The 17,586-nt window shown below is 52.6% G+C and overlaps 2 protein-coding genes across 3 annotated transcripts in view; one reads left to right on the forward strand and one right to left on the reverse strand.

The window, feature by feature from the left end:
* The window catches only part of NDUFS1 (NADH:ubiquinone oxidoreductase core subunit S1), a 45,047-nt gene extending 33,792 nt beyond the window's left edge, over positions 1–11,255 (reverse strand). The window contains exons 1-3 of one of the 2 annotated variants that reach the window (XM_069733675.1): positions 11,117–11,255; positions 5,582–5,640; positions 4,035–4,126 (exon numbers count right to left, since the gene is read on the reverse strand). In XM_069733675.1, coding sequence (XP_069589776.1) covers positions 4,035–4,126; positions 5,582–5,636 — 147 coding nt within the window. In that variant the 5' untranslated portion in view covers positions 5,637–5,640; positions 11,117–11,255. Of the gene's footprint in view, positions 1–4,034; positions 4,127–5,581; positions 5,641–10,857 lie in introns of both variants that reach the window. The other variant, XM_069733674.1, reaches the window with a different exon arrangement.
* Positions 11,232–16,394, forward strand: EEF1B2 (eukaryotic translation elongation factor 1 beta 2). Its single transcript, XM_069733676.1, has 6 exons — positions 11,232–11,362; positions 12,997–13,119; positions 14,127–14,262; positions 14,621–14,687; positions 15,091–15,216; positions 16,184–16,394. The coding sequence occupies exons 1-6, from the start codon at positions 11,283–11,285 to the stop codon at positions 16,336–16,338; spliced, it is 687 nt and encodes a 228-aa protein (XP_069589777.1). The 5' UTR covers positions 11,232–11,282; the 3' UTR covers positions 16,339–16,394.
* The last annotated feature ends 1,192 nt before the right edge of the window (positions 16,395–17,586 follow it).

The following is a 17,586-nucleotide window of genomic DNA, read 5'->3' on the forward strand; positions in this document are numbered from 1 at the left end:
GAAGGAAGACTCTGGACTGACGAGTGTCGAAGAGCATGCCCAGAAAGATGATGCGCTGAGAAGGAATAAGGCAGGACTTCTTCCGGTTGACCAGCCATCCGAAACGGGATAAGGTGTCGAGAACAATGGACAAGCTTTCGTGGGCCTGAGCAAAGGACGGAGCCTTGATGAGGATGTCGTCGAGGTATGGAAACAGAACCAAGCCTCTGACTCTCAAAATGGCCATCAGCGCCGCCATGATTTTCGTGAACACCCTTGGCGCGGTTGCGAGACCGAACGGCAGGGCGACGAACTGAAAATGATCTTGTTGCACTGCGAAGCGCAGGAAACGGTGATGTCCGGGAAATATTGGAACATGTAGGTAGGCGTCCTGGATATCTATAGAGCATAGAAATTCCTGAGCCTCCATGGAAGCAATTACTGAACGAAGGGATTCCATCCTGAAGTGTCTCAGGCGAACCCTCCTGTTCAACAATTTGAGGTCCAGAATGGGACGAACCTTGCCGTCTTTTTTCGGTACCACAAAGAGGTTCGAGTAGAAACCCGTGTACCGTTCCTTTTCTGGGACGGGAACGATTACCCCGGATTTGAGCAGAGAAGCGATGGCTGCGAAGAAGCCCGGAACCAAAGCGGGATCTTTTGGAGGACGAGATTGGAAGAAACGATCTCTGGGTCGGGAGGCGAACTCTATTTTGTATCCCGAAGACACAACTTCCCTGACCCATGCATCCTCTACTGCGGAAATCCAGACGTCCCTGAAACGGAGAAGACGGCCCCCCAACCTGGGAGTTGGGCTGGAGTCTTGCCGAGAGTCATGCGGAAGTGGATCTTCCAGTCCTGGGCCTGGACGATCTACCCTGGGAATAGCGAGGACGCCAGGACGGAGTGGGCCTGAAGGACACCGCCTTCTTCTCTTGACGTGCCTGTGGCCTCTGTTGCTGCTGGGAAAAGGAGTTTGACGCAGCGAAGCGACGAAAAGGCCGGAACGAGCGAAACTGCCGTCTAGGAGGAGGGCGACGAGGTTTAGCCTGGGGGAGAAGGGAACTTGTGCCCCCAGTGGCGTCCTTAATGATCTGGTCCAGCTGGGAACCAAAGAGACGAGAGCCCTGGAAGGGCAGACTAGTGAGGGACTTTTTGGAGGACAAGTCCGCCTGCCAGGCCTTGAGCCAAACGGTCCGGCGGATGGCAACGGCATTGCTGGAAGCCTGAGCCGCACAAGACGCGACATCCAGGGAGGCGGAAACCAGGTATTCACCAGCGTGGGAAATCTGGTTGGCAAGTTCCGCTAATTGCGCGGGAGGAGCCCCGTCCAGGATACCTCGCCGCAGATCCTTGGCCCATTTTGAGATGGATTTTGAGGCCCAAGTGGAAGCAAAGGCCGGGCATAGCGCTGCTGAAGCCGCTTCGAAGGCAGATTTTGCGAAGGATTCTATAACTCTGTCGTTAGAGTCCTTCAGAGACGCTCCGCCGGACAGTGGGAGCACCGTGTTGGTGGACAGCCTGGACACAGGTGGATCCACCGAGGGAGAGACCGTCCAATTGGCGGTAAGATCTGGTGAAAAAGGATATAACACCCCCAGGCGTTTTCCCCTCTGAAAACGTCTGGTCGGATTCTCTCTCTCTCTGGTCAGGATTTCCTCGAATTCAGGATGAGGGGCAAAAAATCTTGAAGGTGGTTTGGCCCGTCTAAACGAAACCGCCTGATCTGCGGGTTCCGTAGAGGGATCCTTAATGCCGCAGGTTTGGTTTATAGCCCGAATGAGGTTCTGGACCGACTCACTCATGGTGGCGATTTGGCTAGGATCCAACTCCGACATCTCCTCTGAGGGCGCATCAGATAAAGCCTCGCCTGACTCAGGGGAGGAGGAACGGTGCGACACCAACCGCGGGGGAGGGCCGTGCGGCGAGATGGAACGCGAAGAGGACTCAGACCGACGTTGCTGTCTGGACCTTTTGTGGCTAATCAAGGAGGGCTCGGGCGGCGGTTCCTGCGACCCGCTGGCCACTGCAGGGGTCTGCAGGGGTAACCGATCCAGCGCGGACACCAGGGTTTGAGACACCCGTGTTAAATCGGCCACCGATTGTGACAGAGAAGCGGCCCAGCCTGGGATGGGGGGATCACTCTCGGGCGGAACAGCCGGGGGATCCTGGGCGGTGGGAACAATCGGGTTGCTGCAGGACTGACACAGCGGGGAGGACTGACCTGAGGGAAGTTTGCTGTTACAGGACGAACATGCAAAGTACGTGACTAAGGCAGAAGATGAAGAGGTAGGGGGACGAGAGCGGCCCCCTTTAGAGGTAGACATTTTTAGGGACCCTGAAGATGCCAGTGGGTTAGGGGACAGTGGGCAGAGGGGGGTGTCAGTCTGCAGTGCAGCTACTCACGGACCCGGTCCTGGAAGATGTCCCACTTGTCCTCGGCGGAGAACTTCCCTGAGGTGCTGATTCTGCGATGCTGAGCCACAGAAGATGCGAGTGCTGCTGCTGTGAGAAGCGGTGCACACCGGCCGAGGGACCCACGAGGAAGGGGGTGGAGCCAGACGCAGAGGCGCCGGTGGGCAGGGCGCAGTATGTCGGGCGGGAAAGAAGCCCGCCCGCAGAACCGGAAGTGAGGAGCCGAGAAACCGGAAGTAGGCCCCGGCGTAAGCCGGGACCTAAATTAGAGACCGGCGCCGCCGGAGAAGGGAACCGCGGCGCCGGAGCAGCGCGCCGCAGAGTCCGAGAAGAGCGGCAGTCCGCCAAGGCTGCCCGAACGGAACCGGCGGGGCCGCGGCGCCAGAGGCAGGCCCCGGCAGAAGCCGGGACCCAAACTAGAGGCCGGCGCCGCCGGAAAATCGCGGCGCCGGAGAATCGCGGCGCCGGAGCGTCGCCAGAGGATCGCGGCGCCGGAGCGCCGCCTGAGAATAGCGGCGCCGGAGCGCCGCTGGAGAGTGGCGGCGTCGGAGCGCCGCAGAAAGCAAGCGGCACGGCACCCTGCCAAGGACGCCGTGCAGACACAGGACACACCGCGGCCGCCGAGAAGCGAGACCGCAAGGGGGAGCGGCGCGGCAGCCCGCCAGGCCGAGACTCCACAAGGGAGACACCGTGGCTGTGCGGCCGCCAATGAAGGAGAGCCCCGGAGGAAAATGAGCCACAGCCCCCGTGGCTGTCCCTGGGATCCCCCCAAAACAAACGCCATGAGGGAGGACCGGGGGACATCTGGAGAAAAGATCCCGGGGGAATGGAGAGCCCGCCAGGGGGAAATACTCACCTAAACATCCCACGCCGTTACTAACCTGAGGGGAATGAGACGTCCACGGAGCTGTGATGGACGTCCTCGTCTCCTCCGACCGACAGGCTCTGGTAGGCGAGTGGGTGGGGGACGGAGCCAGGACCGGACTTCTGAGCACGCTTCTGTGCTAGGATCTTGGTCCTGGAGAGGGATCTATGAGGATACGGGGTGGCAGTACACGCCGTACTCATAGTCCGTATTGTGGGACTACAGGCGTGACTGCTCACCCTGTATCCCTCTGGAAGAAAACCTGAAAAGAAACGACGCACATTGAGGTAGATAAGGGTCTAATGAAAGACCCGTGTCCACCTCCTACTGACACTAAGCTAAACTGAAGAGTTTAATGCCAGTCGGTGGGGTGTACACTGCAGAGGAGGAGCTAATTTTTTTATTTGCATAGTGTCAGCCTCCTAGTGGCAGCAGCATACACCCATGGTTCCTGTGTCCCCCAATGAGAGGCGATAAAGAAATAGACCTAAATATATAAAAATGGTAAATCACAACCTCAGAGTGACACACAAAACGAAGTTTAGGTAAAAGGTGTTATTTAGTGCCCCATACATCTCGAGTTCCAGTCCTTGTGCTCGGCTAGAGCCTGACTGATCAGACTAGGATGGGTGCACTATAACTCTCCATGCGTGTGACCAAGAGGCGCTGGATAACCCCTTTAAGAAGAATTCTTGGGTAAGCATTCATGGTAAAAAAGAAATTATATACATCCTAAATACTAAAAAGAAATGAAGAAAGAATAACTGGAGTGTACCTGCAGCACTGTGGTGCCAGGCTCCACCATTATCGGTTTGCCATCCACAAACACCTCCAACATATTGCTGGCAGCTGTGCTTGTCTGTCGGACTATTAAAAAGAAATAAATTAGTATAAAAAACACAACAGAAAATATTAATAACATCGAAGTAAAATAGCTTTTTGTTAAGGAAGATTTTAAAAAAATCTGAGACAAATTGATACAAAAATATCAAATGAACTGAGTCAAGCAGACAGGAAAGTCCCATAGGACAACGCAGTAACCGGGTGCGGGATAGGCAACGCAGTAACCGGGGAGGGATAGGCAACGCAGTAACCGGGGGAGGAATAGGCAACGCAGTAACCGGGGAGGGATAGGCAACGCAGTAACCGGGGGAGGGATAGGCAACGCAGTAACCATGGGGCGGGATAGGCAACGCAGTAACCGGGGAAGGGTTAGGCAACGCAGTTACCGGGGGTGGGTTAGGCAACGCAGTTACCTGGGGCGGGATAGGCAACGCAGTAACCAGGGGGCGGGATAGGCAACGCAGTAACCGGGGAAGGGTTAGGCAACGCAGTTACCGGGGGTGGGTTAGGCAACGCAGTTACCTAGGGCGGGATAGGCAACGCAGTAACCAGGGGGCGGGATAGGCAACGCAGTAAGCGGGGAAGGGTTAGGCAACGCAGTTACCGGGGGTGGGTTAGGCAACGCAGTTACCTGGGGCGGGATAGGCAACGCAGTAACCAGGGGGTGGGATCGGCAACACAGTAACCGGTAACACAGTAACCGGTGGCGGGAAAGACAACGCAGTTACCGGGGGCGGGAAAGGCAGCATATAAAACAACTGGAGATAATGATCATAGAATATTTATCAAAGCTTGTATAAGGGAAGAATGGAACAGCAGCCAATATCCCTAAGGCCACGTACACATGACGTCTTTCTTCAGGCAGAATCCGCTAGAAAAACTTATGGTTAAACACTAAGAATAATGAATGTTAGCACTTCTAAGTAAAAACGACTTGCTCTGCATGTATTCAGGTGTCTTGAATGTCTTTTAACCACTTCAGGTTTCTAACATTAATAGGTTAAAAAAGTCATGTCTATTCTTCTGGTGTTTTCCTCTTTACAATACAAGCCAAAGGGAATGCTGAAAAAACGCCCAGCAGTCGCCCAGATGTCTTTTGGAGCATTTTCCAACTTGTTTATTTTTTATTATAAAAATGTTACTGGTTTCTTCATTTTTCAATGGAATGAAAAAACTTCTGAAAAGAAAAAAAAAAGCAAAAAACAAATCCCCCAAAAATTAGGAAAAACCTTTAGAAAAACATTAATAAAACGACTGAATAAAAGGAGACAAGATGTTACAGGGAAAAAAAAATGAGTTTCCTGAAGCATCTTCTACTTGAGAAAGCTGTCGGTTTCGCCTGAGCTCAGAAGACGCGGTGGGCTCATACCTCAGTAAGGGCACGGCTTTCCTTTTTCAGCATTTGTCTGGTGCTAGCTGTAATAAATCCTCCATTGTGTACAAGCATCATTTCCATCTAACCACCCAGCGCATACTCACCATTGCTTTTAGTGGCATTTGTCAGAGCTCTGCACACGGCAGGAAGAAGCAGCATGGTGCTGAGGAAAAAAACAAGTGACATATAAAAGCATGACTTAGTGAGAATGCTACCATATTGTCTGTGCAATGACTAAAGAAAAACAACTAGAAAGCAAATAAAACAGATTTTTCGCCCTGTAGTCCGCCCACTGGTTACATGCGGGGTATGACAGTGTGAGCTGCAGGTTAGCGGCCCGGACCCTCATTCTGTCCCACTGACAGCACATGGACCAATGGTAGACGATGCGCCAGTGCAGATGAGAACTGTACTCGGACACCTGGTTTCTGTATAAGCACGGCTAGTCTCCTCTGATTAGCATGTAACTAGCAGGCAGATCCTCCCATCTTCTGCTATACGGCGAGCGCTTGGGGCTGTACACAGAATCAGTCACGTTCACAACTTGTGCATATGGCTGGTCCACAAAGCTCAGCACTTGGCTACATTTTAACTTATAAAAAAAAGTTTACATATTTTCATCAAATGTCGAGTTCACCAATCTGCAAGCAACAGAAGTAAATTCAGTAAGCCCATTCTACAAGAAAATATCCGTGCAGAATAATGGGTACAGTGCAGATTTTAGGTGCAACAGTGAACTTATTACTGCTGTGGATTCCACACACAGAAGTCCCGGGCCACCACTGAAGACCCTGCTGAATAGGGCTAATCTTCATGTAGGCCCAGGGGAGTGGAGGCATTTATAAAGTGCAAGAGAATAATAATAATCTTTATTTTTATATAGCGCTAAAATATTCCGCAGCGCTTTACAGTTTTGCACACATTATCACTGTCCCCGATGGGGCTCACAATCTAGAATCCCTATCAGTATGTCTGGAACGTGGGAGGACCCGGAGGAAACCCACGCAAACACGGGGAGAACATGCAAACTCCTTACAGATGTTGTCCGTGGTGGGATTTGAACCCAGGACCCCAGCGCTGCAAGGCTGCAATGCTAACCACTGCGCCACTGTGCTGCCCTAAGAGAAGCGTGGAGAACATCCCTGCAATCAATGCTAAATCTATAACGTACACATTTTGATTCGGGGCATAGCGGAAGCCATTTGTAGTCACACCGAGGGAGCATGTAGCAACGTATCACACCCCATATGCGTCCTGACTTTATCTCATAGGCTCTGCTCTCAGATGTTGGGGAGAAGTAGACGCCCTGCACAGATCCCGCCTCCCACCATTAAAATCTTCTCTGGTGGGAACAATGACCTGACTCCCATGGACTTTAGGACAGTGAAGGTCCTAGTGATAGATGCGCTTTCATCTTTATGTCTTTCAGTTCCTATAACTTATGGATCCTCTCATAGCTGGAAATATTGTTTGCTCAGAATGACTGTTCAAATCAAGTACAGGCGCTCGGTGCATCATGGCGAGGTCAATCAAATGAAGAGTACACCTTCCCATCTGTTTGTTTTCATTGATCTGATCCTCTTTAAAGCCAAAGCTGTCAATCAAAGAGCGGGGGACCGTGGAACCACGGGATATAATGGGTACATGTTCTATCCACAATAATTGGATATCAGACATAATACAAAACTTGCATGTGTGAATGGAGACTTAGGGTTTGTTAACATGTATGATTTTGGGGAATATCCGCTCCCAAAAAAAGCCTAAAAAAAACAAAAACACTAGAAAGGCTCTTCCTAGCAGACCTCCCGGGCACTGTGGTAGCGCTGGCTGCAGCCCTCCCGGGCACTGTGGTAGCGCTGGCTGCAGCCCTCCCGGGCACTGTGGTAGCGCTGGCAGCAGACCTCCCGGCCACTGTGGTAGCGCTGGCTGCAGCCCTCCCGGGCACTGTGGTGGTGATGGCAGCAGCCCTCCTGGGCACTGTGGTGGTGCTGGCAGCAGCCCTCCCGGGCACTGTGGTGGTGATGGCAGCAGCCCTCCCGGGCACTGTGGTGGCGCTGGCAGCAGCCCTCCCAGGCACTGTGGTGGTGATGGCAGCAGCCCTCCCGGGCACTGTGGTGGTGATGGCAGCAGCCCTCCCGGGCACTGTGGTGGCGCTGGCAGCAGCCCTCCCGGGCACTGTGGTGGCGCTGGCAGCAGCCCTCCCGGGCACTGTGGTGGCGCTGGCAGCAGCCCTCCCGGGCACTGTGGTGGTGCTTGGAGCCGCCCTCCTGGGCACTGTGTTGGGCTGGCAGCAGCCCTCCCGGGCACTGTGGTGGCGCTGGTTGCAGCCCTCCCAGGCACTGTGGTGGCGCTGGCAGCAGACCTCCCGTGCACTGTGGTGGTGTTGGCAGCAGACCCTCACGGGCACTGTGGTGGTGCTGGCAGCAGCAGACCTCCCGGGCACTGTGATGGTGTTGGCAGCAGACCTCCCGTGCACTGTGGTGGTGTTGGCAGCAGACCCTCACGGGCACTGTGGTGGTGCTGGCAGCAGCAGACCTCCCGGGCACTGTGATGGTGTTGGCAGCAGACCTCCCGGGCACTGTGGTGGTGCAGGCAGCAGCCCTCCCGGGCACTGTGGTGGTGCTGGCTGCAGCCCTCCCGGGCACTGTCAGCAGACTGCCCGGGCACTGTGGGGGCGCTGGCAGCAGCCCTCCCAGGCACTGTGGTCAGGGCCGACATCAGCACCCGGGCAAGTGCCGGGCGCTGAGCAGGCAGGGGGCCCACTCGCCGTCGGGGACACTGGTATGCTATAGTGTCGGCCCCCACGAGTGGACCCCCTGCCTGCTCCGGGCCCCGGCACTTGCGATACTTACCTCTCCCGGTTCCAGCGCTGCAGCGTCTTCCATCCTCTGACTGTGACATTCAGGTCGGAGGGCACGATGACGTCACCAGTGCGCGCCCTCTGCCTGAGCAGTTGCAGCACAAAGAGCAGGAAGACGCCGACTGTGAGGAGCCCAGAGCAGAGTCAAGCAATGAGAGGTGAGCATTTCATTTTTTTTTTTTTAAATATTTGGAGCAATATATGGGGACTATCAGAAGGGGCCCATATATGGAGCATTATATGGGGCTAATCCTATATGGAGTATCTTGGGTCAATAATATAGGGAGCATCTTATGAAGCCAATTCTATAGGGAGCATTATATGGGGCCAATTCAATATGGAGCAGTATATGGGGCCAATTCAATATGGAGCATTATATGGGGCAAATTTAATATGGAGCATCTTATGGGGCCAATTCAATATGGAGCAGTATATGGGGCCAATTCAATATGGAGCAGTATATGGGGCCAATAATATATGAAGCATCTTATGGGACTAATTATATATGGAGCATTATATATGGCCAATTATATATGGGGCCAATTATTTTTGGAACATTATATGGGACCCATTCTGTAAGGAGTATTATATGGGCCCATTCTATATGGAGCAATATATGGGACTCAGTATACTGTATGGGGCCGATCATATACTGTATGGAGCATTATGAGGCCCATTATATATGGAGCAATAGATGGGGCCCATCAAATACTGTATGGAGCATTATATGGGGTCAATTCTGTATGAAGCAATATATGCGGCTCATTCTGTATGGAGCCCTCTGTGGTGCCCATTATACTGTATGGAGCATTATATGAGGCTCATTATTCTGTTTGGAGCATTATATGGGGCTCATTATTCTGTATAGAGGACTATGTGATGCAAATTATACTGTATGGGGAATATATGGGGCTCATTATTCTGTTTGGAGCAATATATGGGGCTCATTATTCTGTATAGAGGACTATACTGTCCGGTTTCTGAGCTAATTTAGAATGTGCAATAGATATCACTCCTGTAATGTAAGAAGTGAAATCTTTGGCATAATACTATGCCTATATTTCTCTGCCGTATCCGTGTATTATGAATTGTGGCATGTGTTAAAGGGGCCCACTGGGATTCTTTCGCCCAGGGCCCATGAAAACCTGGAGCCGGCCCTGACTGTGGTGGTACTATAGCAGCCCCCCCGGGCACTGTGGTGGTGCTGGCTGCAGTCCTTCCGGGCACTGTGGTGGTGCTAGCTGCAGCCCTCCTGGGCACTGAGGTGGTGCTGGCTGCAGCCCTCCCGGGCACTGTGGTGGTGCTGGCTGCAGACCCCCGGGCACTGTGGTGGTACTGGCTGCAGCCCTCCCGGGCACTGTGGTGGTACTGGCTGCAGACCCCCCGGGCACTGTGGTGGTGCTGGCTGCAGCCCTCCCGGGCACTGTGGTGGTGCTGGCTGCAGACCCCCGGGCACTGTGGTGGTACTGGCTGCAGCCCTCCCGGGCACTGTGGTGGTACTGGCTGCAGACCCCCCGGGCACTGTGGTGGTGCTGGCTGCAGCCCTCCCGGGCACTGTGGTGGTACTGGCTGCAGCCCTCCCGGGCACTGTGGTGGTACCGGCTGCAGACCCCCCGGGCACTGTGGTGGTACCGGCTGCAGACCCCCCGGGCACTGTGGTGGTACCGGCTGCAGACCCCCGGGTACTGTGGTGGTGCTGGCTGCAGACCCCCCGGGCACTGTGGTGGTACTGGCTGCACACCTCCCGGGCACTGTGGTGGTACTGGCTGCAGACCCCCCGGGCACTGTGGTGGTGCTGGCTGCAGCCCTCCCGGGCACTGTGGTGGTACTGGCTGCAGACCCCCCGGGCACTGTGGTGGTACTGGCTGCAGACCCCCCGGGCACTGTGGTGGTACTGGCTGCAGACCCCCCGGGCACTGTGGTGGTGCTGGCTGCAGACCCCCCGGGCACTGTGGTGGTGCTGGCTGCAGCCCTCCCGGGCACTGTGGTGGTACTGGCTGCAGACCCCCCGGGCACTGTGGTGGTACTGGCTGCAGACCCCCCGGGCACTGTGGTGGTACTGGCTGCAGACCCCCCGGGCACTGTGGTGGTACTGGCTGCAGACCCCCCGGGCACTGTGGTGGTGCTGGCTGCAGCCCTCCCGGGCACTGTGGTGGTACTGGCTGCAGACCCCCCGGGCACTGTGGTGGTACTGGCTGCAGACCCCCCGGGCACTGTGGTGGAGCTGGCTGCAGACCCCCCGGGCACTGTGGTGGAGCTGGCTGCAGACCCCCCGGGCACTGTGGTGGTACTGGCTGCAGACCCCCCGGGCACTGTGGTGGTACCGGCTGCAGACCCCCCGGGCACTGTGGTGGTACCGGCTGCAGACCCCCCGGGCACTGTGGCAGCAGCGCAGTCACCAGCAGTCAGAGCTGTCAAGGACACGGCAGTGACCCCGCGCGTCTCTCCGCCTCCGGCCGCCCCTCTACACTGCGGCCCCTGCAGCCCCCCAGGCCCGCACATCCCGCGCCCCTCACTCACCCCGCCTTCTGCCCTTCGGGGCTCTGCAGCTACTTGGCCTGACAACCCACAGCAGAGACTATCTGACCCCGGTCAATATGGCGGACTCGGCAATCTCCGGAGATACTCGGTTGTAGCGAACACTCGGCGATTTCCGGAGAGCTCTACAAAACTTCCGGTAGTGCAGCGCGTCGCCGTTATACAGGTGAGTAAAGCTGGGAGCAAACCTTTCTACGCTGGTGACTGCATTTTCGTACTTTATGAATCAGAGAGGAATTACCGGGGATATTCCGGTATTAGAGCCCGTGGCTCCCGTTAGCTCCTGGGGTCGCGGCTCCGAGGCCCGGCTGCGCTCCTCCCCCTGGGTCACGTGCTCGCGCCTGACTATATAAGGCGCGGCGCCGGGCCCGCAGTTCTCTTTCGCACGCCTCCTCTGTACAGCAGTCATGGGCTTCGGAGATCTCAAGTCCGCGGCCGGCCTGAGGGTCCTCAACGAGTTCCTGGCCGACAAAAGCTACATCGAGGGGTCAGTGCCTGATACATGTCTGCGTGGAGCGAGCGGCGGCCATTGCTCCCGGCCTGCTGCTGGACACGTGCTGGGGAGCGCCCTCGGTGTACCACGTAGCATAATGGCGCCGCGGGCTCCGGTAGGAATGGCCCGCCAATAATGTGTGGCGAGGGCAGAGCCACGGCTGTGAGTGAGGCTGCGCTCACACGCTGCGTTTATTTATGCAAACTGAGCTGCTGCTTCCAGTACTGGCTGTGAGATCTGACGTCTCTTGCGCGTAACTTATGTTTTCCTGACTGGAGTGGTGAACGGTAATACGGAAATTACATCTGCTGCATGCACCACAATCCGCAATACGTGCAAAACGTTACCATGTGTTGTAGACAATATAATCTATCCAAATCTGCAGCTTTACTGCCAGGAGAGCAGGTCTTGAGTGCAGATAAAAGCAGCATGTGGATGTATCTCACTGTGTCTATTGCTGTATGGCAGTGTGAGCCCCTGCCCGGTGTATCACCCAGTGCACAGGACTGCCATCCTTACTGAGCCATGTCTGCCCCATTACTGGTCACATGGTGTATGGCAGTGTGAGCCCCTGCCCGGCATATCACCCAGTGCACAGGACTGCCGTCCTTACTGAGCCATGTCTGCCCCATTACTGGTCACATGGTGTATGGCAGTGTGAGCCCCTGCCCGGCATATCACCCAGCGCACAGGACTGCCATCCTTACTGAGCCATGTCTGCCCCATTACTGGTCACATGGTGTATGGCAGTGTGAGCCCCTGCCCGGGGTATCACCTAGTGCACAGGACTACCGTCCTTACTGAGCCTTGTATGGCGGCTTGGGACTCACCACTGTATCGATGGCTTCTGCAGTTTCCGCCATATGTAGTGCAGGAGTCGCGCACTTTATGCTAACCATAAGTGTCAGTAAAAACATAACTTCCCCTGTGCCGGCTGCGGGGCTAATGTTCTTTTTATGTTCAGAAAGAAGCTGCCAACACTTGGGTGAATGTTAGTGTTTAGGCCACGGTCACACGTTCAGTATTTGGTCAGTGTTTAACAGTATTTGTAAGCCAAAATCTGAGGAAAAGTATAAGGCTAGGGTCACATTGCGTTAGTGCAATCCGTTTAGCGCTAACGCAATGTTTTTAACGGGGCCCCGTCCCGGGGTCGCGGTAACGTCCCCGCTCGCGCAGATCCCCGATCTGCGAGAGCGGGGAACGGACCGCGGGCGCGCCTCGGACGCTGCAAGCAGCGTCCGTGGCGCGCCAGGAAACACCGGCGCGTCGCTAGCGCGTGCCGAACATGGCACGCGCTAGTGCTGCGCGTTCCCATTGCCGTGAATGGGCGCGCTAACGGACGCGTTGCACGGCGTTAATTTCGCCGTGCAACGCTGTCCGTCAGCGCGTTCCCATTAATGCAATGGGAACCTAGCCTAATAGACACCCGTCACCGCTTCTGTATTTATCACCCCCTCCTGGTCTTGGCTTGCGCATACTGAGGTAGCCTCCCCCAATATTGGAGTGCACATGGCATTACCCCTCTGCCCGTGCTCTGGTCACACACAGGCTGTCTGCTCCTCTGTGCAGTAGACCTGATGCTCTGTGGACTTGCAGTCATGACTGACCTGTGCCCATGTTGTCCTCAGGTACGTGCCCTCCCAGGCTGATGTAGCCGTCTTTGACGCTCTGTCTGGCGCTCCACCGGCTGATCTATTCCATGCGCTTCGTTGGTACAACCACATCAAGTCTTATGAAAAGCAAAAAGGCAGGTGAGTCCTGGCAGTCAGGGATAATGCTGCTTAGATATGTATTGTGGCCCATTCTTCTGGAGCTCCATGTATCTCCTACACCTGTCACTGCGGGCTGCTAATCTGATGAATGAACTAATCACCATCTTTCGGCTGATATGTGATGCACATGTTCTTTCTGACTTGACCTGCCATGGCCGGCTGTCACCTTATGGGTGCAATGTTTTATACTATGTTAACATGATAAAAATGTTGAAAGCTAAACAATGGGCACATAACCAAAAATCCTTGAAAGAGATGAAAATATGGCGTTTTAGGCCTGTTCGGATGAAGTTGATGGCCTCCGTTTAGTCTGTACACCAGGAGAAGCTTTTGATCTGCACACAGTGTCTATAAGGGTCTGATTATGTCAGATGAAATCTTACTTCCTTTGACTGTGGCCAGGCTTGTATGTTGGGGTACTGCAAAAGTATGTTCTGGTGAGGTAGACAGTGACTCCATACCCTGGTGTATAGGAATGCGACATTTTCCGACCTTTGGCTGGCTAGATACGGCAAGATTACAACTCTCCTGCCTGTGGTATGTAAGTATACCGCACTGCAGATGTATACATTGCAGTCGCAAATCCAGAGGTATGAGGGTTTCGTCTCTTATAGACTTGCATTGAGCACTTGTGACGTAGTTTATGACTTTTGGCCAGTTACATGTTGCTGTCACAAGATTGCGCTATGGGATTGGAGTGGTGCTGGGAAACTTGGTGTGTGCAATACCTGGCACAGGGACATTGCAGTAGAAGCATCACTTTCATGCTTAAAAAAAAAAATTGTGTGCAGTTTTAATATTGGCAGTGTATTACTGCAAGTCAGCACCAGAGTACAAGTCAGGAGACTCCAATCAGAAGTCCACTGATGTGACTAGGTCACTGGGCTGCATCTTTAATACGAGATAGAATATGCAACATGTATTTCACATATAAACGGGAACAATATTTTTGTAATGCAAGTGAATGATTGAGCCTTTCTCTTTAGCCTACCTGGTGTGAAGAAACCCCTGGGAAAATATGGCCCAGTGAATATTGAAGACACAACAGACAGTGCTGCTAAGAACGCTAAAGAGGATGATGACGATGACATTGATTTATTTGGCTCAGATGATGAGGAGGAGGTAAATGCTGTTCGTATTAAGAGTACTCAATTGCTGGCCAGAGTCGGCTTATACTCGAGTATATACAGTAAATAAGTGTCACTGTTGTAAATAAATGTCACTGTTGGAACCAGAAGAAGGCACAAGCTATAACTAATGGGAGCTGAACCGTGGAGTGAGATCGGTAAGAGACCCGTGAGCAGATAAGAGATTGTTGCTGCATCTGACTGGTAATGTGATGATTGAACTCAATCACCATCTTTCGGCTGATACGTGATGCACACGTTCTTTCTGAGTTTACCAGTTGGCACTTGTGGTTTTACCCTGTTGGTGCTGGGTTCAACTTGTAACTATTGCAACTTTTTTTTTTTTTATACAGGAAAATGAAGACTCCAAGCGCATTAGAGAGGAGCGCCTAGCACAATACGAATCAAAGAAATCCAAAAGTAGGTAGCCTGCACTTTGTATCTAGTGCTCATCTTGACAAATCTGTGTCTCAATTAAAGTAGTTATCTAACTTCTAAAATGTGTTGTTATACTTGAGAAGCCTTTAATTGTGACCAGGCTATCTAATGTTCAGTCATGTGCACGGTTTGTCCACAAATACTGGTCTGGAATTGTGTGGCCATGTGGCAGTTCCAGCATTCCTCCTGTGGCACAGAAATGTGTTCTACAGACTTTTCCTTTCAGTTACTCTGATGGGAGTCGTCTGTAGAGTCGACATATGTTCATCTGTGAGTTACTGTGATCTTTTTGGCTTGAGGCCACTAGCTGATGTTTGAAGCCTCTAGTTATTGTAGAGGTGGTTGTTTGTAGATCTGCTTGGCTAATGTCTTGTATTCTCCACAGAACCAGCACTTATTGCTAAATCTTCCATCCTGCTTGATGTGAAGCCATGGGATGACGAAACGGATATGGCAAAGCTAGAAGAATGTGTCCGCAGCATCCAGATGGATGGCTTGATTTGGGGCGCATGTAAGTACTTACCAGTGTGCATGTGGACTACAGGGCAGAACTTTTGGCATACATGATGAGCTAAATTGATCACCATCTTTCGGCTGATGGTAATGATGACTCTTTTATTTCTGATGTGCCACAACTAGAGGCTTTGTAGATGGACTACATGACTTTGTCTTCACCATTGAGTTGATGCAGTATTTTTCGGACTATAAGACAATTTTTTTTGGGGCGGGAAAAAATTGGGGTACGTCTTTGTCGGACGGAATATACTTACAAGTAGTGAAGGCAGCAGGAGTCGGGCAACTCTGCTGCTGTCTGATGCTGCAGGGCAATGATCACATTCCCTTACCAGGCTGGTGCGGGAGGGCTCTGCCAGCAGTTTGTGAAAGCCTGGAGCTCTCCGCACATCCATTACTGTGTTAGCCACTGGGCCGGCCATTTCCCAGAAGCCACCGTATTCGCAGCAATGGATGTGCGGGTGGGGCTCTGGCATTTCACAAAATGCTAGTGGAGCACCCCACACCAGAGTACCTCTGAACCTGCTGCATCAGTCTGGGATGGAGTCATTTTGCTGGACCACTGAACACCCCCTGTGACCACGCCCCACCAGTGCTGCCAATATGAATTCCATACTCCCCCCCCCCCCCCCCCCCCCCTCCCCTCCTCCTGGTGAGCTGACTTTGGACTGTAAGACTCACCCGCATTTGACACATTACATTTTTTTTTTCTCTATTTTTCTTCTGAAAATTTGGGGTGCATCTTAGTCTGGGAAAACACCGTACTTGATTTCCTGATGACTGCAATGTTTAGTTTTTCTGAAAAATGTATTTGACTCTGGTTTGTTCTGCAGGAACGCAATGGACCTCTTATTAGTAGTAGTTTTCTTTAAGACACACCAATGTAGTAATTTTCAGTCTTTCTATATGCAAGGTAAAATCTCTGTTTAGCTATAGAATTCTTATCGCCACTTTCTTCCCAACAGCCAAGCTTGTTCCGGTTGGATATGGCATCAAGAAGCTGCAAATCCAGTGTGTTGTGGAAGATGACAAGGTTGGCACAGATGTTCTGGAGGAAAAGATCACAGCATTTGAGGACTTTGTACAGTCTATGGATGTTGCTGCATTTAACAAAATTTAATTCCACAATTCATTTTTTTTATTTTGAGCACTTAATAAACTTGCTGTAACATCCAATGTACGGTCTCTTGTATTCGTGGGTTTTTTCTTATATGCAGTAGTGGCATCAAATTCTGCAGCTCTTTACGATCATCTTCATTGGAGCTCACAATCTAAATTCCCTATCAGTATGTCTTTAGATTGTATGGGTTTCCTCACACAAACTCCTTGATGGGATTTGATCCCAGTAATGCACTCAATACCCCCAGTCTGTGTGTTTTTAATTTTCCATTTGCCACGACAGCACCCACGAGAGAGGGGATCCGCCCCTAGGAACAGGAAACCTACAGAGATAAAAGGGGCGGCCCCCCCTCGCTCCTCAGTTGGTTTCCTGTTCCTAGAAAGGAACCCACAGAGAAGACTCTATGGAGTACAGAAGAGGAAAGTCCGCCTGAATGACGCCTGTCCGTCTCTGATGAGAGACCGTGGCTTCAGGACGGATGGACAGAGTTGGGGGTTCCTGCTGGCTCCCCCCTCATCTGCTACAGCTTGGAGCAACAATGTCCCTGCTGGGACATCGTTGTGGATTGTGACCAAGGAGTGGGAAGGTACCTCAGGTAAGGGGCCTCCGATTGCGGCGGTGCTACCTTGCAGAGAGGTCGGCGTCGCTTCTCCGTTCCTTTGATGGCGGCGGCCGGCAAGCAACAAGGGACGCCGGCGCATGTGCGTTGCTCCCTGGGCTAATACATGGGCCTTAAATTTAATTTCGTCAGGTCTCACCTTAGACCTCATCCGGATACCTCCGGATTCTTTTCTTCTTACATCCCTAAAATCCAGGCTGCAGCAAGAAGCACTGGAAACTGAAATAAAGTCTCTTTTGTCCAAACAAGTATTAATAAAAGTTCCACCATCTGAAATAGGAAAGGGCTTTTATTCTCCCTTATTTCTGATAACTAAGCCTGATGGGTCCTTTAGGACTATATTTAATTTGAGGAAGTTGAACACCTTCATAAGACCTAAAGCCTTTAAAATGGAGTCCATTCGGTCAGCCATTAAAAATTTATTTCCCAACTGTTACATGGTGGTGCTGGATCTTAAGGATGCTTACTACCATCTGCCTATACACCGGTTACACCAGCAGTTTCTTAGAGTAGCAGTTGTATTGGATGGTCAGGTTTGTCATCTGCAATACAGGGCAATGCCCTTTGGCCTATCTATGGCTCCGAGGGTGTTCACGAAATTGTTGTTGGAAGTAATGTCTTTTTTACGG

This window comes from Ranitomeya imitator, chromosome 7, assembly GCF_032444005.1.
Source record: "Ranitomeya imitator isolate aRanImi1 chromosome 7, aRanImi1.pri, whole genome shotgun sequence".
Lineage (NCBI taxonomy): Eukaryota > Metazoa > Chordata > Amphibia > Anura > Dendrobatidae > Ranitomeya > Ranitomeya imitator.